Source organism: Pseudopipra pipra, chromosome 3, assembly GCF_036250125.1.
Source record: "Pseudopipra pipra isolate bDixPip1 chromosome 3, bDixPip1.hap1, whole genome shotgun sequence".
NCBI classification, from domain to species: domain Eukaryota; kingdom Metazoa; phylum Chordata; class Aves; order Passeriformes; family Pipridae; genus Pseudopipra; species Pseudopipra pipra.
Window position 1 is genome coordinate 16459341 of NC_087551.1, and position 22962 is coordinate 16482302.

General features: G+C 45.0%; 1 protein-coding gene across 7 annotated transcripts in view; it reads left to right on the forward strand.

The window, feature by feature from the left end:
- The window catches only part of LCLAT1 (lysocardiolipin acyltransferase 1), a 115038-nt gene extending 103581 nt beyond the window's left edge, over positions 1-11457 (forward strand). For all 7 annotated transcript variants that reach the window (XM_064648023.1, XM_064648025.1, XM_064648022.1 and 4 more), the window contains one exon: positions 7205-11457. In XM_064648023.1, the coding sequence (XP_064504093.1) occupies positions 7205-7713 (509 nt within the window). In that variant the 3' untranslated portion in view covers positions 7714-11457. The remainder of the gene's footprint in view (positions 1-7204) is intronic.
- Positions 11458-22962: the final 11505 nt, after the last annotated feature.

Sequence of the window (22962 nt, forward strand, 5' to 3'; positions counted from 1 at the left end):
TTATCTCTGTTGGAAGTGGCTGCCCAGTTCAGCTGTGGCATCTCAAAGGACTTTGCATTGGAGAACAGTGGGTTTTGCATTTCAGCCCTGTTGCATGTCACTTCAAAACCTACCCAGTTTCATCCTGGCAGGCTCACCATAGCTTACTGACTCTGTTGCCTTCCAGGATATGGTAAAGAGCTTTATAATGCTTAATAAACAGGGCTGAATATCAGCTCTTGCAGTGGTGCTGTAGCTACAAGAAAGGACGTAGTCTTTGGAGGCATAAAAACAAAAAGCAAGTAGGAATGTTAGTACTAAATGCCTGTGTATGGACTTAATGAGGCCATTTTGTAAAATTCTACCTGGTTCCAGCACCCACGCTTTGAAAGTATGTTGAAATATTAGAAGAGATTCAGAGAGCTACTAAAGAGATTTGAGCTTTAAAAATTGCTGCATTTTGAGTTTTCAGAAACTAAGTAGGTTTAGTTTGTTCAGGAGCAACTTCCTAGGTTGACAGATCATACAACCACTTACCTGTATGAGCACAGACAGCTCATTAACTTAGCCAAGTTATATGGTCAGGAAGTAAAAGAACAAAAATAATGTGCACAGACACATACACACACACCCCTGATTAATAAGGGGAACTGCTTATCTCATGTTGAAAGCTTTAAAGCAATGTGGGATGTCTGTCTTACCACATCCCATGGCAAAACTGAAAACATTCTGCATTAAGATCCTCTGTCATTCAGGAGATCAGATTAGATGATGATAACATTAGGTCTGGTCTTAAAATAATTAAACGAGGTATTTACAGAGATTTCAAAGTCAAAGCGGATCTCCCTTCCCAACACCAACCTCACAACAACTTCAGTTAGTGGTGTTGTTTACACATTAATGAGATGTAGCATCAGGCTGCAAAACTATGTCATGTAAATGTATTTAGCTAAAGAATTAAGCACATGTGATGACTGCTGATAGCTATGAGAATATCCTTATATCTCTTGGTCTTTGTACCAGCCAGGCCAGAGGTACCCGGTATCAGATCCCAATAGTCCTCTACTCCAGTCTGCAGCAGCCAGAGCACATTTCCTTCCTGCTGAGAAGCAGGAAGAAGCCAGGGTTGTCCCTTCCCCAGGCTCCTACCCTCAGGGACTAGAGGTGCAATATCCTTAACTCCTTCATGTCAGCAGGTGGAAGGTCTTCCTCTCTCCTTGTATCACAATGCCAGTGGAAAATCAGATAGGCATAGAAAGAATTGGTATGCAGGATCACTCTTCTCTGTTAATCAAGGCCAGTATTATCATTCTGTCTTTTTTTGTTTGCTTATTTGATTGCTACACTTACCTAAAAAAGATTTCCAATAACTACTGAGTTGAAAGTGATTTAGATTAACCCCAGCTGACACTGCTGCTTTAAAGAGGGCTGCCTGAAGTTTTAAATCCTCACAAGCATGATACTTCTCAGGAGGGGCTGTAAATCCTTGAAGCTGCTCCCTCCTGATACTGTGTTCTCAAAGAAAAATTACTCAAATCTGGTGAGCCAAGGCAGTGGTATTATTCAGTAAGCAGTTTTAGATGGCTTTTGTTTTAATGTCCAAAAATGTATCTTTGTTTCAAAGCTAACATACACAGTGTAAAACCTGACAAGTTTGTTCTACTTGTTTCCATCTCTGCTTTAATTATGTTGCTGATCAGTTAATTTACAGAAATGCCAAACCTCACTCTTTCATGTTTCTTAAGGAAATGTGTGTAGGGTTGAGGATATTAGGGCATAGGTGGGTGAGCTACAGCCAGTGTTTTATGTAAGCCTGGAAATGTATGAAGTATCTGGAGCTGTGCAATGAAGGGACAGATAGGTCACTTCTCTGGAGAAAGTAGTTATATTGAGGTGAGAGGTGGAATGGACAAGGGCCTCACATACTGGTCCCACTTTTAACAGAGCAGCTTAATTTAAGGTGATCATGAATATTCTGTTGTGAGAGCATCTCAGTATGCCTCTCCCCATTCTGGCTCAACAGCTCATCAGCGTGCTGTTCTGTGATGTACTGTGGTTAAGAATAGCATCTTCTCTGCTGGATCAATGCATGAGGAGAGACTGTATAATCCTTGTAAGATTTAAAGTAATGTCAATGATAACTAAAGTAGGACAAATTACAGCTGCTGAGATCCTTGCTAGGGATGGAAATGGGTTAATACCAAGGAGACTCAGCTGCCTGTTCACCTTCTAGGCTGCAGACAGTGTGAGCAGTTCATGGCGTGGGTTTGCCTGGGACCATCCTCATTTTTGGCTCACTGATGGTCATTTTGGCTTTCAGAGCTCCTGTTCTGAATCATCATGTTGGCCCTGAAGTCACTGTTTGTACAGATCCTTTTGTCTCGCAGGGAGCTTGCTCAGCATTGCTCAGTCCCAGGTGCAAGCAAGGAAGTGTCCTTGTCATTTGTGTGAATCATAACTGAGGAATGGGCTGTGCTTGATCTCCCAAGTGATACTTATGGCAGAGGGGATGGGTCCATCCAACCAGCCCACTTATGTGGGACTGTGCTGTGGGGCTGAGCATCACTTCTGGCAGTTGTCTCCAATTGCATCTGCATCGCAATATTCTCTTTGTGAATGTGTTTGAAAGAAGCTGAAAATAGTTTAATCCTGCCTTTTGTGTTCAGGCTGGTTTTTTTTCCCCTAGAACTAAAATATTGTGCTGGCATGGTATTATTGAACACACAGTTAAAAGTAATGTTCAGGTTGTAAGGTTTTATAATTAGGGATGAGATAAAAGGTTTGTCTGCACCCATGCAAAGGAGCACAGGGGCAGAAGATCAGGCAGGCAATGCCCCAAAAGCCAGATGGAGGAACAAAGCCTCTACCACGGCTCCTCTGAGGGTTGTCATGGGGGAGCCATCGGTTTGTGGGCCAGGAGTGACACCCATCATATGAGTCCACGGGAGAGGACCCTGTCCATCACCTTACAGACTGAGGGGCATTACTACTGTCAGGGCTCTGGAAGTTGCTACAGGATACCGAAGAGTGAGCTTTTGGGGGGACAAGACTTACTATGGGATGTTTAGGGGAGGAACCAAAAGTGAGGAAAGGGATGCTTCAAGGTGCTTTGGAGGAAACCAGTTTTGGAAAATAGAGGAATAAGGGGTAAAGGGGGCTGATCCCATTTAAATGGGGCTGGTCAGTACACCCGCCTGGCTATGCCTTGTGCCTCATCAGCCCAGTCTGTCCCAGCTTCTCAATATACCTTATTTCTATTTTCCTGGGTGAGGGGAAATGTTTTTTTAAAGGCAGTATCTTTCTCTGATGCTAATATTTTGGTCATGAGCCTGGTTAAGTTCTCCCTGTGCCACCTCTGAGTACAGTGCCCAAAGCAACCAGCTGTGCAATGTAATAGCTTGAAGTAATGTCATGTATCAATGGAGCCTGAAATATAAGTAACTTTGATTGGAGCACTGAAAATTTAGTAAGTAAAAGAATTCTCCTTTTGAGGCATTTTGTCACCCCAAAATGAAGACCACCACGTGGATTAATGATTGTCTGCATGTTATGCAGTTTATAGCCACTTAACAATGATTAGAAATAAACTTTATATTCACTCCTGACCACTGCAGTAAGCTTTCCTTTTCTGAGGTGCTTTTATAAAGCATATATAGGACAGAATATTATTCATGTTTATGAAGGATACATAGTTCTACTACTGCGAGAAGAAAGTCATGAAACTGTAAAGCTACTGAAACTGGTGTCTCTTTGTCCTGAAGAGCTGGGCTACCTGCCTGATGTTTTAGCCCTAATGGCAATTTTTTAGCTTAATTAGATTTCAGATGCAAATCTGTGAATATTATTTGATTTCCTCTGTCCTTCATTCCTTCTCCAGTGGGACATGGATACTAAAAACATTTAAGGAAGTGTTTTATCCACCAACAGCTTCTCTGAGCTAACCCACTACAATGATGTGGTTTCCCTTAGTGCAATTTCTTCTTCAGATATGCAGAAACAGGTTTTTGAAGCTAATCTTTAAATTCAGGTGGAAAAAAGATCTTTAAAGTCAGTGACTGCCCTGCATCTTCACTTAGGATCACTTTCTTTTTCTGGTTGACTGGCACCTTGGAACACATGCTGTTAGATGTTTCCAGATTGCAGAGACAAGGAGCTTAACTTCAGAGGGAGACAGTAAAGATGGCTCCAGCCAAGAATGCAGGAACTGCCTTAATAAACCTAGCCTAAAGGGATTTTGTCCCTGCTCATGAATGGTCTACCTTTATCTGTTGCTGTAACTTTTCTTCTTTTTAGCAGATTCTCCAGTAGCATGTTTGGTAGTGATGCAGTGACACTGTCCATATCCATTGATAAATCAGCATAGAAGATGCAGAAGCTTTTTGTTCAGGTGTGGAATGTGGAACCTGCAGTTCTACTGCATGTCACACTAGCAGGGCATGCTTCTTTCAGCAGCTGTAGAAAACTGATTAGAGCTGGTCCTTTCCACATGCTTGCCTTGCCAGGGAATTAAAGCTCCAGGCTGCCATTTGCATGGAGTTCTTAAATATGTATGACCCAAACCAGGGGGCTTCTGAGAAAGGCTCTAATCCTCTTGCATATGAAACCTGGTATTCTGATCTTCTCTCTTTCTCATATTTCTGTTCTTTCAAATATGCTAAATCAACCCTTGAAGTTTCATTTCTTCTTGTGTAAAATACACTTTAATAGGTGAACCTTGCAGCTGGAATTAGGAGATACTGGTTCCAGCTGGACACGCAGAGCAGGTCATGTAATCATCCTCATGTGTAATACTGAAAGAGTAATGTCCACCCTCCTGTATGCAGCTCTTTGAGCTTGGTTCTGGGTAACTAATTTTGAAACCATAATGTAGTGTAGACCTTCTGCAGTTTGGTAGAAAGCCCTGCTGGAAGGTTTCTTGTCTGGCGATGCCACGGATCCATAGGTAAGGAGTAGAGGCTTCCCTATTTCTTATCAGGAATTCATGGGGAGAAATATACTTGCATGCTGGAGAGGTCAGACCAGCTGTGAGAGTGCAGAGAGTCTTGCCAATCCTACTTGCACAGAGTCAAGAAATCTGATGATTTATTACGTGTAGTCTGTAGTTGACAGTGGTCCTGTAAAGCCTTGATTTTTCAAGAACACTTGCATGTAATGGCAGACTGTTTAGCTGCAAAGACACAAGTGACCAAAAGGTGGGTGAGAAACTCATCTAGCCAAAAACTTTTTTTATAAAAGGCTTTTTTCATGCAAGGATCTCAGGAAGGCTGAACTTTTCTGACCTGCCTCTTAGGGTAGAGTGTGTAGGTTTTATGTGTCACTAGGACCTGGGGAACTATGGAGGATCAGGAGGAAGACAGATTGTCCATCAGGAGATGGACATCTCTTGGAGGTATGTGTAACAGCTCTTGCCCTGGCTGGGCCAGGAACTGTGGGATATCTGTCTTGTAGGATGACTGTAATTCCTTCTGATGGCAGAAATATTTAGAATAGTGGGGAGAAAATGCGAGCTGTTCCCAAAATGAAAATGTTTTGTGATCAGGTGCAGCAGGCTGGCCATCGTTTCCCTTTGTAGGGGCTGGGTTTCTAACGCATGTTCAATTTTGGCATCTCTTGATAGGAGATCTGAAAGGTTTTACCTGTGCAGAATACAAGGATTCTCTGCTTATACAGGATGTGATACCATAGCTAGAGAAAAGATGGAATATTGAGTTTCATTCTGATAGACCTCCTAGGAGCCATATATAGCTCTTTAAAAACCCGAGTAATCTGCTGCTGCCCAAGAGAGATCGTTATAAGGCAGAACAGTTATAAAATACTCTGAGAGGCTGAATAGGGCTTTTCCCCCTCTTGTGATATTTGGAATTGAACTTTAGATACATCATTTTGAACATGGCCTTTTAAAGTAACTTTCTATTCTTGCCCTGTCATTTTTAGACCTCTAAAAGAGAGCCAAAATGCCAGGGGAAGGGGAGCAAATAAAAACGAAGAATGGGGCTAAACAGTAGGTTTTGATCATCTTTGCAAGAAGTGGCATCATCTGTGAGAACAAAAGTCTTCAGTTGCTGCAACAGGAGACAGCTTTTAGTCTCCAATTCTATTTTGCCCTCAGCCAGCCAGCCAAATAAAAACAGCGACATAAATCACTGCTGGCAGAACTTAACAGTTATGCAACGTCCAGTGCACCACATGCCTATTTTTAGATCAGTTTTACACTAGGAGAATTTACTTTATGAAATCTAAAAAGAATGTCTGGTCAGGGGCCGGGGCATAAAGAAGGTATTTAGGAAGTGCAAAATATAAAAATACTTAGTACAAAGACGCACTAGCAAGCCCCACTTTGGCAATACTGATATCCTTTCAAGAGCATTGGCTCAATCAGACATACTAATGAAGAGCAGGGGGTTTTTTCATCAATATTCCCCTGAATTTCTAATCTGCAATTGCCTTTTAAATGGTTACACTCACTTTACCCAAATATCTAACTGTATGTGGTTTACTTAATGCTGGGCTTCAACCCCCACTTAGGCTGCACTTTGTCTTTCCCAGATGTGGAGTGCAGCGAACAGCAGCTCACCTCCTTACAGTACTGGCTGCTCAGGTCTAAAGAAATTGTGTTAACTGGAGTGCTCTGCAAAGCTGGCTGAGCTGCAGAGCTACTCCTCATCCTTTGTGAGATACCCTAGATTTAATGAGTTTGTGAGATTTAGCTGGTATATGTTTCACTTATGTTTTCTCAGTCTTCAGTGAATTAGGATTGTGAATGCTGCTTGCTCCAGATCAACCTGAATCTATTTCAGTGTTCACAGGAACATAGACTAAGTTGTATTTCATTAGTGAAAAGCAATTTCAGCGTGCAGCACAGCTAGGAGTAACTGAACATTAGACTCACATACTGTGCTCTTTATCCAAGACCAGATGTGCGCCTTCTCTCCTTTAAATTTGATTTTAATCTCTTGCTCATTGTTGTTATTGTGCTTTGGTTTGTACTGTGTATAATCTTGTTCACAAAGTTTTTTGTTCAGTTTCTGAAAAGATAATGGTTGGGAAAAGTTTGACCTTTCAGCCTTAAAAGATTCTAGCAGATTAAACATGCTCTGCATAGCTAATGTATCTCTGGGATTTCTGCCACAATTTGGACAGTTTTCAATCACACCTTGAAGCAAATTAGTGTTCTGACCATTGCATGATCTGTATTGATCTTTTTTCCCACAAACCTTTCTTCTAGGTGACAATCTCGATGCTATCCATGACATAACTGTGGCATACCCCCAAAACATTCCTCAGACAGAGAAGCACCTTTTGAATGGAAACTTCCCAAAGGAGATTCACTTCCACGTCCAGAGATATCCGATAGAGACAGTGCCAACTTCTAAGGAGGAGCTGCAGCTTTGGTGCCGGAAGCGTTGGGAAGAGAAAGAGGAGAGACTCCGACACTTCTACGAAGGTGGAAAATGCTTCAGTGCAACAGGGAAAGGCATTGTTCCCCCCTGTAAATCCGAGCTCAGGGTCCTCGTGGTGAAGTGCATCTCACTCCTGTACTGGACAGTGTTCCCACTGGGTATGCTCTCACTGCTGTACCTGTACAGCTTTGCTCAGTGGTATTTTGCAGCCATGGTCATCTTTTTTGTTGTGCAGCAAAAGATATTTGGTGGGCTGGAACTAATTGAACTTGCTTGTCATCGATATTTTAAAAAGCACCAGAAATTTCACGACACGAAAATAAAAAACGATTAGCTCTGGTGTAGAGAAAGGGGAGGGGTTTGAGATGCCCTGCGAATTTTATGCACAGGGAACAATTTTTGCATGAGAATTGTCTTTTACTATCGCCATTGTTAGCCATTTGCACATGATTCTGTGAAGAGAAAGAAAAATGTTAGTTATTCCTACATGTGAAAATGATAGTTTTTTAATCTCTGAATGTAATTTCAACATTGCTCTTGCAAGCAGCTAGCAACTGCATTCTGCTGTCATTAAGAAACAAATTGCTGGATTATTGAACAATCATAAAGACGGTAATAAATGTGACATGCACTGGACTTTCATGTAGAAACCCAAACTGTTCAGCTAAGAGAGACAGATGTATGATTTCTGTATAATCACATTGTTGTGAAGTAAGCGTCGGATTTGGAAAGCTGGTAAGTTTAGTGATGTTTTGATGGTAGGTGGAAGTTGGAGAAGAAGTTGTTCTGTTTCTTTTTTATATTTCAAATACTCAAACTTATTTTAAAATAATATTTTTGCATAAGCTTTTTCAAACACTACTGAACCTACCACTGTTCAGCCATTCTGGCTTGGTCACTCCGAGGGTTTTTTAAGCCTTGTAGTCTTGTGTCATAGTACAGAGAACAGTGCTGGCTCTGCCTCCACTTAAGTCTTTGCTGATTATTTAATAGACCCGTGCAGCTAAGTTTTGATTTCTCACTGTTTCATACTGTTTCAGTCTCCCTGTTAGCTCTGGGAGAGTTGTTCCCACTGTAGTATGCAGAGCTGTGGGATAGGGGAACTGAGTTTTTTTGTTGGTTTAGTGGTGTTTTTTTCTCACAGAGGCAAAAGTGTCTGTCTCCAAATAGCTGGAAGCTGTTTTTCAAAACAGTTTCCTTGTAGACCTTCTTGGATTGAAAACATTTTAGTTAATTTTCAGAGTAGGCAAGATATCTTTTTTCTTTTTTAAGCATTAATTTTGGTTTTCACATTGCTTCTTTTGGCATTTCACGTGTCCCTATAGATAAGCTGGAAGACTGCTTGTTCCAGGCATGTCAGACAGACCTGTTGAAATGCACTTGATGCAGTGGTTGTCTCCTTATTGGCACAAGAGATGGGTTTGGGTTTTAGACTTATCACAGCACAGGGAAGAGCTACATCTTCCCTTTGCTGTATTGGCTTTGATTTCTTGATGACATCATTACCTTTTTAACCTCCTTCACAGTTTCTGGGAGGTTCTCTTGGGGCTCCCACTATAACACGTTCACTTTTTTTCATGACATTCAGAAAATCCGAAGGCTTAAGCTTAGACAAGGCACTTTCAAGTGTATTCCTTGTCATATACGGTAAAAGTAATGTTATATTCACACAGAAAAAGACAAAAACATTGCCAGCACTTAGGAGACAGTTCAGGTCTTCAGGTTAGATTGTTCTGCAACCTCAAAAATTTTAAACAACCTGATCAATTCTAATGCTGCAAAACCTTCCTGACTTACTAAATATTTGTGTTTATTGCATGACAGCTTGTTTGAGCCAGACTGAGATGGCCTGGCTCCGTGTCTTGAGTGGCATTGCCATGAAATGTGAAAGTACAGAGTGCAAAATGTATCTTGTACTGTGCTGGGTGTCTCAAGCGTTGGGTTGGCATGGTGGACACACCTGTTTGCTTTTAAATTACGACTAAGCATGTTGTCTTATGTGTTTGTTTCAAAGACCATTTTTTTAACAAATCACCAGCCTCTATTCAACTGTCCCTTGCAAGGTGACAGGTCTTTTTTAATCTATGCTTATAATAACTAATTGTTTATTATGCGGAAAGTACTTGAAGCCATCTGGTTTACTCCAATTTTTTTAATCCCTTTTTTCTTAAAAATAAATAAATAAAACTAGGTTTATATTTAGGGTTCTGTTTCTTAATGATTTTTTCATATTTGTATTTGAGTACCTGACGACTGACAACTGGTGTTTCATTGTCACGAGTGGAAGGAGGTCATTTCTGCACCTCGAGGTCTTTTTTTAACACAATTCTGTAATATCACAGGCATGGTTGCAGCTTAAATCTACATAGCCTGGTTTTTCTTCACCTAATGCTCTACTTTGGTGCAGTTCCCTGCACATCCAGGTAATCCACTGCAAGGGAAAACCTAAAAACTGCATTTATGGTTAATGCAGAGGAGACCTAAAAGGCTTCTTCTAGTCTGTCCTAAGCCATGGCTTAGGACAAAGTGCTTTCATGCCAGGAGTAACCATGGCCAGCCTACTCCAATAGCCTTAACATCATCTTCAGGAGTGAATTCAAAGAACAGGTTCTATGTGTTGGTGACATAAATACCAGCTGTGCTTTTCTCAGTCGTTCAGAGAACTTTGTGGTGTCATCAAATGTATCAGAAGCATCAGTGTGAGTCTTGGTCATGGAGCAGTAAAAGATTTACATCTGTGTGTGATTCAAGTTGGGCTTTGAAAGTGAAGTCAAATGCAATCCATCATCGACCCTTTCAAGGGGTTTTCTCCCAGCAGGAGCCAAACATGTAACCTATTGTAATGTGGTAAAAACATCCTGCAAATCTGTAATTCATCCTCCTCTCTCATGTGTTCGGATCAAAGAGAAAGAATAATATTCTTGTCAGCTGCTAATGTCACTTTTGCAATGCCCAACTCCACGATGTGGAGTAAGTGGTCAGTGAAGAATCCTCCTCTCCCAGGGGAGGTGTTGGCTTTGTGTCTCATGTAAATTTTCAGATTCTGTGCATCATTTTTCAGCTCAATTAGAAATGCAAGACAGGGAAAAACTGAATGAAAACTAAAAGCTTTGTGGATATAGAAGCTTCTTTGTTTAAAAAGTGGTTAAGGAACTGAGGGAAGATTGTTCTGTGAATGTTTTTTTTTCTCTTTGGTCAAAATGTAGCTTTTTACTGAAAAGATTCTAATATACAGATTTCTTGGAGGCTTCTTTATTCCTACCCTGTTTTCCTATTTAAAGAACACTAAGATGGCACTTAGAGACATAGTTTAGTCTCAATCTTGGCAGTTCTGGGTTTATGTTGGACTCGAAGGTCTTAAAGGTCTTTTCTCACCTAAATTATTCTATGATTCTCTGCTGGGTAAATCACTTTGAAATGTTTTCAGTGCTGTTAGATTAAAGGTGCTAGTACTCCAGGAATCACCCACTCTTCTTTCATGGGACACGTATTGGCACCAAGACTCATCTCACTCATTGTTAGGTTTGTCACAGCTCACCTTCTCCTGTAGTCCCAGGAGCTGCACTGCTGAGCAGCAACTGCTCTGTCTGTGGGACCTACAGGTCTGGGTAGGTCTTGTTTACATTATTTGAGATCAGTGACGTGCTTTAAGGATGCTGCTCCCATTTGCTCAATCAGATGTTTCCTCTTCAGCATTGGGGGGTTTCTTTCTCTCTGCTCAGAACAGAAGGTTTGAAATTCTGCCATCTGTGTGTGTCATCAAGCTCACTTGGGTAGCAGGATTTCAGACCAAGTCTCTTCACTTCAAAGCTGCAAGGCCCAAAGCTGGTCTGTAAGGTGTCATACGAAATGTAGTTCTTAGTTTTGTGCATTGCATCAATCGGTGTTGTTTAAAAAAGATCCGTGTTTTTATAACTTGATTTTATATGTGCACTATGTGAAAGGAAACACCAGGATACTACAAACCTACAGAAAGCCTTAGTTTTCAGATTTCACTGATAATATTATTAGAATGTTTTAACCATGTACCAGTTACTCAACAGCAACAATAAAGACCTGGAGCATTGCATGTGTTTAATTTTGCTGTTTCCTTTCTACTGCACCTGTAAAGGAACAAACCTTGTCTTCAGTCGCATAGTTGGCTGTATTGGGCAGACTGGTGTCCAGTTGGATGCTCAACCCACGTTTTGTGACTATTCGAGGGGAGAACTCCCCTTCTCTCCTTGGGAAGTTGGAAAGGGGACTGTACCCTTACTCAAACTTCTTCCTGTAAAGGGGTGCAGAAACCTGAGAGCATGCAAGAAGTACAGCTCAGCTTTAGCCTTGCTGTGCTGCTTAACCAGGATTGCTAAAGAGTAAGCTGTGTTATGTAGTGATCCTTGGGTAAGTCCTCCATTGTAGCTATATCCTTTTACTGTCTGTGGAACTGGTGACACAAGAAATTATCTATGGCAAGGTTCCTGTTCTTAGAGGACCTGTCTTTAATGTAATTTCAGGTCACAGGCTCCTTGATTTCTCTCTCCATTGCTTGAATGCTAATCCGGTGTGGAAGTACAAGGGCTGTGTTTCTCAGCTCCTCGTTACCTGATGGGGAATAGCCTTGCTGTGACAACCCTAGCAAAACAGCTGCAGCTCCAGCAGGTAGCATGTGTCAGAAAGACCACAAGAAACAGAAACTCTGGTAGCAGTTTCTGCAGCTAGAGAGGATGTTTTCCATGTCTGTGTATACTCAGAGCATTCAAATCAGTCCCTCGAAGTCAAAATGAATGGCTTGTCACTCTGGGAAGATGGTTGTCCCTTCCTGTTGGTTTCCTCAGAACTCAAGTATGCAATGAAAAAATGTATTTATCTTTCTTGTCATTACAGAAAATAATAGTAATGGAGGCCAAAGCTTTCACCCTTCAGCTGCCCTAAACACCTCCTTTGCAGTTCCATACAACAGGAAAAAGGTCTGATTTTCTGAGGACTTTGGATCAGACCACAAGCTATCTCAATTGCTCCTGGGAGTGGGGAGGATGGTCTGTGCATGTAACGTGGTTGGGTGACTCTCATTCTAGAGAGGGTTTCTGCTGAGACACACAAGAGGCAGAGAGCGCTTGCCTCTGTTCTTGCTGGGCCTCTCAAAAGTCCAGGCATCTTTATCAGGAGTGGATTTAAGGCCCTGAGTTTTTAAGTAGATGTCTTTGTTCTATTAGAGTAGGGCCTCCATATGGTTTGTCATCCCTTTTTCTGGAGGTCTTCATCTGGAGTAACTGTTTTCTCTGGTGGTGGGATATGCAGAAGACTGACAGGAGGCATTTGAGCAAAACTCCACCATCATAGCTGCTCTCAGGAGAAGAGGGAAGGGTGTTTGAAATACTTCATGCTGGGCTGCATGAGAGAGGCAGGTGTGCAGGTGCTGGTGTAATAGTTTTGGTGGTCAGCAGCCTCTTCCCTAGATTTCTCTGTCCTCTTGCTCGTGTGAGACGTAAGGCAAGAGCCCTTTCACCCTCATCTGCAGGCAGCAGAGAAGCACCTTCAGCCTTACCAGAGGGAAGAGCTAGAGGGGCTCAGGCCTCAGCATTGCTTCTGCATCCCCAGGACACCTAGCAGAGAAGGATAAGCTGTGCAGGGTGCAAGAGCACAAGGCAATGCTGTGGGAGGAGTAGGAGGCAGTGCAGGTTACAGCAGATCTGTAACCTGGCACTGACATCACTGCCGGGTTTTGCCCTCTGCTCCCCTGCACTATTTCTTCGTCTGCCTTCGTTGCTTGCTCTGCTCTTTGAACTCCTGGGTATTGAGTGAGAGAAATGTATGTTGATGGACACTGAACCCAAAGGGAAGAGAAATGTTAGGGATAACAGGATAGAGGTGGGGAATGTTACGGATAACAGAAGTGCTACGGAAGGTGTTGACTGGGTACAGCTGTTGGGAGCATGTCATCCTGCTTCAGAGTCTGAAAGAAAAGGTCTGTGTTTTAAAATACTTCTCTTCTTAGACATCTTTAGATAAAGTGGGGAGAAAATAACATCCTCCATGGGGTGGTTCACAGCTTTACCCACTAACTGGTCCAGTTAGTGGGTAAACAGCCTCTTTCTGTTCTTACCTGACAGGCTGCCCACCAATGCTGGCATTGCCTGTGTGTGCCTGTAGATAGTCGGGGTGATACCTCCTCTCTTTCTGTGCTCAGGTTTCTCACTTGATGTCCTGTGTTTCAGGACATTCAAACAGCTCCTCCTGTTCCTTTTCCTGGCAGCTGTACAAGACCCTGAGTTCTTTAAGGATAGAATAATCCCTCACTGTCAGTAAGATTCCCACCAGCAGGCTGGGAAGCTACCCACCTTTCCAGGGAAGCTTGCAAAATCGCTTGTAACACAGTGCTGCTTTATGCAATCCATGCTTTGCCTGGCAGCTAGGTGCTCCCTCACCTTGCTGGCAAGCAGCTGCCTCATCATCCCCCTCACCACCGCTGCAGTTAGTTTTATTTCCAGATTATCCACTGAAATGATTCAAGTGGAAATGTTGTGCGTGCTGGTAGATCCCCGGGTTTGCTTCCTACAGCTTTGCACTCCCTGCCAATGCTATTTGAAGAGCTCTCTGAAGCTTCATCTCTGAACTCTTTCACTTGAGAACTGCCCTTTTTATAGCTACCTAAGCAAAGTTCCCGACTTTGCCAGGGGCTTTCCTTGTTGCTTTGTGATGGGCACAAATCATCAGAGTCAGTGGGTCAGTCTCAAGGTCATGGAGAGGAAACCTTTCCTCTGCTGAAAAAGCAGGAGGATATCCCCTTCCAACACTTGGAGTCCGGTTGGATCAGAATACCATGCACAGTCTTGGACATGGGGAGGTCAGGAGGTGAAGTCATGCTGCTTCTAACAGGCCTTAACACCAATCCCTACAGGAGCAGAACCAGCCATTTAATGTTCTAAACAATCCCTTTTAGCAGCAAACATAACTCTTCTGATTCCTTTCTTGCTCTGTGCCTTCCTTCTCCTCTCCCTCCCAGGAGAAAGAGAGGAGAAAGTTTTGGGACACCACCTGTGCTACAGTTGCTTAAAGCAGAACATGATGCTGAAGCCACTGTCCTGTGTGGATTGAGCTGTGCCAGGCAGGTTCACAAGGCAGGAGTTGAGGACTGCTCAACACTGTAAGCTCCTTGCATTTGTCTGTCTCTGGAGAGACCCACAAAGAGAGGGACTGGATCCAGTTCCTCACCCACTGCTCGTCTCTTGTGTGAGCACAGGCCAGCTGGTTCATCTTGCTGGGTTACTGCGTGAACAATGTGAGATCCTCATGGCCAACACAAGGACAGTGGGACATGGAGCATCATCCTACAGCTCCCCAGTGCTTCAGCCAGCAGCTGGGAAGCTGGAGAGGAGCACTTGGGAAAGATGCAGCTGCTTGGGAAGGGACCTGCTGACTGATAGCCCTCAGGTGTCCTCGGTGGTCTTATCAAGGATGCTGTGAGTAATGTGGGCTAAGGGTAAGGACAGAGAACAGGCACCACTTACTGCAAGCCAGGGATGTGCCTGGCATCAGGCTCTAACACTCACCTAATGGGTTTGCTGCATGTCCATGTGGGACAGGTATTATTCCTGGCCCCTGAGGCCTTAGCTGGGTGTAAGTCCCACCATCATGGGCAGGACAGCACAGGATGCAGCTGCCCCACAGCTGCCAGGATAACAGCAACAAGTGCCACATTGCCAGCAGCAGTGAGGGCTGGCACATACATTCCAGATACACTAACTCAGTTGCCAGCCCTGACATGTGCTCAGCACACCCACCCCAGACTGTTCATCCTAATAATTTGGTGGGGGTTTTTCTGACACAACTGGGAGAAGGGCTGATGTTCAGCTGTGATCTCTGCTCTCCTCTTGCAGTTCCTGCTCCTACACCATGTGAAGGACGCTTGCACGGTCTCAGAACATGGAGTGCCTCAGCCCACATACCTTCATGATCAGCCAGGCTTTAAATTAAGATGCTGAAGCTGTAGGAGAAGTGTGCCTGCCTTCTCTATTCCCACACTGCCATGAGCTACCAGCAGGGCAGCTGGCTCAGGCCTCTGCAGTCCATCATTTGGGCTCTTGCAGAGGTACAAGGGCAAACCTGACCTTGTGGTCACTCAGTGGTCAAGTGTCACACCCAGTGGACGTTTCCAGCCTCCTCACTGCAGATGCTGCACTCCCCTAGAGGTTTTGGGTTCTGCCCATGCTGGGGAAAGGGAGGTTCTTTTCCAGCAGCCCCTGAGAGCCAGCACAAGGAGATGTTTTATGCAAGATCACAGCAAGGTGTTCGGGTCTACCTCCTCACAACACGTGAAGGTTAAAGGCAGGCTTTCAGCTTTCCAACACTAATGACAGAAAGTGCTATGTGAGTGAGAGAGAACCTAATTAGGGATTAATGAGAAAGGAGCCTGTGGTTTTATTACCCATTGGACACAAGTACTGCAGATGAACAAGAGAGGTTGCATTAGCTGTTTCCTGCTGAGTTCTTCCAGCAGGAAAGTCCTTAGCAGACTTTGCACATCATTTAAGGACGGGAGGTAGAGGAGGGCACTGCAGGCAAGGAGTGATGGGGCATGGTGTCCTCTGCTGCAGGCTGGGACAGACCCCAAACCTGTGGCCCCACGGGTGGACCCTGAGGTTACCTTGGTTGGAGCATGGAGCTAACAACACCAAGGTTGGGGGTTTGATCCCCATATGGGCCATTCACTTAAGAGCTGGACTCGATGATCCTTGTGGTCCTTTCCAACTCAGAATATTCTGTGATTCTGTCACTGCAGACCTTGGGGCAAAGACTTTGGGCTGTACTGTTGGGTCTGCCACTGTCCAGTGGTGTGTGTCATGCACATCCTGCATCCCAGGTGGTTCAGCAGGACTGGAGACATCTCCTGGGGGTATGCTGCTGCTTGGGGACACACACCACACTGTGCCACAGACCCTTTTTGTGGGTGAAAAGGGGCTCCAGCCCCATGAGAATATGGTCACAGTTGTCACCTTCCCTCAGGTGGTGCCCAGTGGCAGGCCATGGCATATCAGAAGAGAGGCAGTCCAGGAGCAAAAGCACAGCTATTTGCTTATGTGAAGGTCAGAGCAGAGCCCCCCACTTTGGGACCCGCCCTCTGCCCCACTTCAGGCTGAATCTGGGAGCAAGGGAAGCTGAAAGGGATCAGATTGTTGGTTCTCAGATAAAGACAGGAATAAAAACAGGGAGGTTAAATACCTAATCTTGAATTAGCTTCATCATTCCTAGCCATTGCATAAAAGCTATTAAAGTTATTACAGGACATGCTGGAATGCTGGCACAGCAGGAACAACAAATATAGGTAGAATGGTCCTTGTCATAAATATCACTCAAGCCCTTTTGACAGCCCTCTGCCATCATGATGCTGCTCACAGCCAGTCTGGTGGGGCAATGCCAAACCCATGGCGAGCAGGGGGGGGCATTTTATGAGAACAGCTACTTCTCTCTATGAATAATAATACAAGGTTTGCATTCTCAAGGGAAGAAACTTCCTGTTGTGGGGCAGATCTGGTTTCCCTAGGTCCTCTCCATGGGGCTCTTGCTGCAAGAGCCACAAGGAACCAGAGATCAGGGGTTAAAAACCACTGCACAAAAAAAAAAAATTAAAAAAATCCCCCCACTTGTGCATGCATTTGTCAAGTCTATTAATAATGTGCTTCACACTGTACTTTGAATGCTTTTTTTAAAATAATTACTCTGCATTTTGCAACTCAGCTGTTTCAGTTACATCCAGGTCCTAAAGTTATCAGACATTTATCTTGTAAGGTCACAGCCTGACTCCACTGATGACTCATTACTCAATACCAAGATGTCTTTATTACCAAGCACATGGACTTTTTAAGCCTTCTGTACTGAAACAGTACACAGGTAGGTGCTTTCGTTGCTCTGTTAACCAAGCCAGGTGCCTTTTCCAGTGACAGACCATTGTACCCCTAGGTATGAAGTCCTTTGGTTACCTCTAGCCTGCCAAATGCTCTGACACCATACAGTTAGGAAATGAATCCATCTTTTGGCTCAGTCTTTTTGAATCCTAATCATCCCATCCCACTCTGCCATGTCTCCCTGAGCAAAGGGGAGGATTAGAAAGGGGGACCTTACCCCGCACACTGGTGGCAGTGGGCAGACCAGAGAGGTCACCCTGAACCTGGAGTACTTCCAAGACCATCCAACCTCACTGAGTCACTCGTTAAGATGGTACAGCAGGAAGTCATCGGGAATGGAAGACAGTGGAAATAAAATGAAGGGCGAGGCATCCATTCACACCCTTGGCAGAGGCATTTCAGTTCCTGGTTCCCCACGTGCCCGCAGGGAGGACAGGCACTGCTTATTAGACAGGTTATGTAATTGAAGTGGTCTATATTTATCAGGAGTGCATGGCGCACACACCTCGAGGGTCAGAAGCCCAGCAGTTTGAAGAACATTAGCTCCCCTAATGAATCAGCGGGGAGAAGGACCTAAAAATACAACTCGGCTGCAGAAGGGCATCATTGAGTTGCTGAGGGAGCCAAGGTCAGGAGGCCCCGATGTGCCCTTCCAGCTCCGGCTGGGGTTGTGCTATGCTCAGATGCTCATTGCCTCAGAAAACGTAGGATCCACGTTGTGCTAAGCCTCCTTTCAAACTTCTGTTGTGGTGTTGGTTGTTGAACTGTGCCTAAAGGAGGAGAAAGGTCCGTGCCATAACCACTGTATTGTAAAGTCAACCTCCTTTTTGCACCATTCTCCCTGTGAGCCTGAGGGGTGAAACCTGAACACATATGGGATTTATCCTCCTTTATGGGGCATAGAACCACTATAAATGCTTGATTTCATTCAGGATCAGGGTAGTCCTTGGCTAGTACCAAATGTGGAGGCTGGTGTGTACTACCTGTGCTGAGCCCTGCTATTGGTGCTAGTGGTACATGTGCTTTGTGCCTCCTCCTCTCCACTGGGGAAACTGGGGGCAGGTTTGTCTCCTTCATGCTCAGTGCCCAGCCTTCAGGAGCAACTGTGTCACCTCACACTCCTTAAGCTGTCATCATAGAGGGGAAGCTCCAGCACATCAGCAGTGGTTCATGGTCACCCCACATCAGGGTGGAGGCACTGAGGTGAGCGGCTAGCTGGAGGGGGGTTTATGCTGTCTTGCATGAATAAAGATGGTTAATGAAAGCTATTTTTAGGAAACTGGAGCGGGTGGAAGGAAATGACAGATAGACTTTTGTTTTCTTGGTTTCTATTGTTATAAGTGAACTTGTTTGCCTGTGGTGCTGAAAAGCACAGCTCAGTGCCCTGGTTTACTCAGAGCAGCATAGGCAAACAGTGGTCCTTGCCCCATAGGCCCCATGTTGTGTTTGTGCAGTTTCTACACACATCATTTACCTTTTTAAGATCTTAAATACTGTGCCCTGGACCAAATTCTGCCTTCCTGCAGACCAGCTGGTGGACCTGCCTGCCCAAGGCAGAGAGAAGAGCCTGGCCACACACCGCCTGCCCCATCGCTCCCATGGCTGTGCATTCCTGTCACATCCCCACTAATGTTTTGGTCCTTGGCTTCTCACAGTTCAGCAGCCTGCCCCATGCAAGGGCCAGGCCACCATGGATGGGCTCGTGTGGCTCTAATCCGTGCCCACCACTTGGCAAACAATAAAACTGTAGAGGGGTAAATTGCACAGAGGTGCTGAGTTAGTGACCCATTGCAGCCAAGGCTGATCCTCTCAGTGGCATTTGCAGAGTACTGGTACTGATTCAAGTACTTCAGTCCCAGGGGCTCACTTTCATCCACCTGGAGCTTCCATGCTTTGTTATGGTTTGTAAAAGCTTGATCACAAAGTGCTCTCTCGTTGCTATTTTTGTGTCTTTCTGAAGCCAGCTCTCTCCCATGAATGTCAGGGTGTAGGTTAGCTAGGGGAACGGTAGAGCTTCCTGACTGCTCCAGCTTGAAAGGAGGATCCTGCTGAGCTGGGGGTTGAGGAGCAGCAGTGTCTTGGGGGCAGTACAGCAAGAGGTCAGAGGAAGAGGAGGGTTCAGCAGTTCAGGGATTGCCCAGGACAGAGGAATGCAGGCAGCTGCAGGCACTGTGTAGGTGCTCCATGTGGAGCTCTGCAGGTGTCATGCACATCTCCCATGCCTGGAGATGCTGGCAGCCCTGACGGGGAGGACAGACCTCTGGAGAAGGATGGGGAGGTCAACACCAGTGGCCACATCCATGCTGTAGGCCTGGGGCACTGGATAAGGTGCCTTCAGTGTTAAACCTTGGCAGTTTTACTTCTTCTTGTCTATGGGGTCTCTGTGGTCACTGCAAAGTCCACCCATGCCACTGGTGGCGCTGGATCAGTCATTCTGGGCTCTTCCTGACAAAACACTTGAGTGTCATCTCCTCTCTGCTCCCAGCAATGTCACTGGTTGAGGCTCAGAGACCCAACCCAGCACCACCACATGGATGCATTGGTCAGCATCCCTGGCCTCTCTGGAGTGAGTCCCACAGCAAACTAGGAAAAGGATTGTTTAAAATATAGCTGTGGGGCTGGTCTGCCCACTGCTTATTTCCTGAGAAAGGAAATTTATTTGGAAGAGGTGGTCCTGGCAGAGAACTTTGCGTACATTTTTCTGCTCCCATCAGTCTTCACTGCAGATAACTCAGCTGCCACAGCAGCTCCTCCTCCCCCAGCCCCACATCTCCTGGACAGACTCACAAGGCACATTCCTCTCCTGCAGTGGCTGCTGAAATTGCTTTTTATTTTTAAATCCCAGGACACAAAAGCCCTACCTTTATCATTTGCCTGCAGTCTCAGCAGCTCCACACATCCTCATTAAGTAACCACTGATCATCAAATGAACCTGACAGGCACCAAAGACGGGGGGGATCTGGATCCCTGGTGTGCCAACAGTTGTCCCAGCTCTCTGTGGCTGCAAAATACAGGGGGTCTTTTCCTTGTGGAGCGGGGAGAAGGGCTGTCAGGAGAAATGGTGAGTTTGTGCCTTTTGACTGCAAGGTGTGGGCAGGTGGCTGCAAGGACTGAGTTCACCCCAGCTCTGCCAGATTTTATACTGACAAAAAATTAAAGGGGGTTATTGGGACAGAAAAGTGGGAAACTGCATTATGGTCCATGCAATTTCATTATCCTCTTTGGATACATTATTGAAATAATCATTTTTTTAATCTGTTTTTAATCTCTGTAGCACACACTCTGAGGGAGGATGTCTTCAGAGCAGGAGGACCACCAGCCCTCTGTCAGCTGGGTGTGAGGAGGTGTCCATGGGAAATTTGAGTCTGACCTCCAGACAAGGCTGCTTTTAGAGAAGATTTGGGGAGAGGGATGGATCATGCAGGGATATTGATTTGTCCAGAGCAAATCCCACTCTGATTTGTTCCTAAATACCCAAGCATTCAAAAGTGTTTGGACTCAATGTGTTAAGCTTCTGGGACAAGCTCCCAGCTGGTTTCTTCAGCCACAAAACTTGCTGCAGAGTCTCCCAGTGGAAAGGCCACGTTGCGTTTTGGAAGAGAACATGCAAAGATTGGTACATGCAAAGAGGGAATCCCAATTTGAAACATTACAGTGAACCCAGTGATGGGAGCATGCTTACAGGCAGGAATCATGTCCATGCTGGGGTGACAGGAGAAAGTGTAGTCATTGGTGGTTGTTTGGGGGCCAGGAATCTGCTTTCTGGTATACACTAGACCTGGGCCTGCAGCAAATTTAAAGCTTGACAAGGATGCTCAGGAGTCCCTGCTGGGGCACACTTCACCCTGAGACAGGCACCGGCTGACACATAAATTAAGTGGTTTCACCCCCAGCTTTCACAAAAGCTGATGCTGGGCTCTGTAATTGCACAAAGTTTTAGTACAGCTCCTGTCTCGACTAGATTTCTTCAGGCATCGCTAATTAAATTGAATTTACTGGGATGACAAGTGTCTTTCTCCTCTCACCCACAGATGTTGTGACTGCTGCCCAGGCTCCAGCACAGCCTGTTCGGTCCTTGGGCTGTGCCCATGGCAGGCTCAGCCTTGTGCAGGGACCTGCTGCAGGAGCCCTGGATTTCCCTGGGGCTGGCCGGGCTCAGGGGTACTGCCTGGGTGCCTGTCCTAGTGTGAGAACTGAGGGACAGACCAGGGATCAGCTCAGCATGGTTTTTATTTCTACAAATAACTCAGATGGCCATAGACCACTCTGTAGATCCTTTGTCGTCCTCCTGTCTGTGCCTGGTGGGGAGAGTTAATAATAGATGCTGGATGCTGCAGGAAGATGCAGAATTTAAATGAATTCCCCTTCCTTCTCAGTAATAAAAATGTTTCTCCCCTAAGAGTCCCTTGATTAATTGATCTGGCAATTGACAAATCAAGGATGGGAACGCATAAAATCCAATAGAAACGGATGAAAATAGCATTATGTACCATCTGATGCAGTCAACGATGTCACGCAACGAAATGACGGCAGAAAAATAGGGCCTTGGGCTGGAGGAGCCTTCATTAAGATGTGGCAAGGGTATTATTAAGTAAAAGAACATTGATTTTGTTTGAAAGATTTGGCCATCCATATTAAATATAATCTCCGTAATGTAATCTCGGTAGTTGCTTTAAATGTCAGCGTCACTTGGCTACATCTGCTTGCTGGGGCTGCTGCTCTGAAAAGAGGATGAAAACTTCATTCTCCACCACCCATTGAGCCCCGTTAGCTGCTTGATAGGCTGTGCCCACACAGGGGAAAATCAGCATATGGGTTTCAGGGAATACAGGTATGCCAGAAGGGCCCATGTATCTAAAACATATGTGAAAGTAAAAAAACAAGTTATTTGTAAAAAAACAAGAGTCAGAAACAGCCAACACACAGGATATTTCGAAGCCAGAAATCACTTCAAAATTCTGAGCTTTCATATGAGACTTGAACATCTGGCCAAATTCTCTGCTGCAATTAACTCATGTAGCCCTGCTGGCTTCAGCTCAATGTCCTTGGAAGTTGAAGCCCCCATCCCAAGTCTAATCTGACAAATTCTGCTAAATATTTTTTCTTTTTCTGGCTCACAGATGTCGAGATTCAGCAACAGCAATGCCCGAGCAGGGTTGCCATTGGTGCATGTGGGCTGGCTGGAGAGATGTGGCACTTGGCTGATGCCCCCAGAGCTCATCAGAGAAGTGGATACATCAAGGCTGGGGAAAACCACCATGAAAATCACAACCCTACAGCACAGTTGATGAGAGGGTCCTCACCCACATGGGTGTTTCCAGAGCAAAATGGTGCATGGCACCACTGGTCCCAACTGGGAGCATGAGCACAGTCCCAAAGAGGCATGATTCTTGCATCTCAGAAACCAGAGAAGTTGAGCATCCCCTGGGGGTACAGGGGATGCTGTGAAAAAATGGAGGTGAGGAGGAGGATCTCTGCTGGGGGTGTAAATTCAAACCCCAGCAATCGATAGTATGAATGCTCTTTGCTGCCTGCCAGGGGGATCTGCAGTCAGAAATCCAGCGTAGCACATGCAAAAGACGCTCTCATCATCCGAGAGAGAGAAGATTCTATGACAGGAGGGAACATGGGTTTAAAAGTAGCTGGGAAAACATTAGCAGGACCAAGGGAAGATTGGAGACTTTGTACGCAGTTATTCC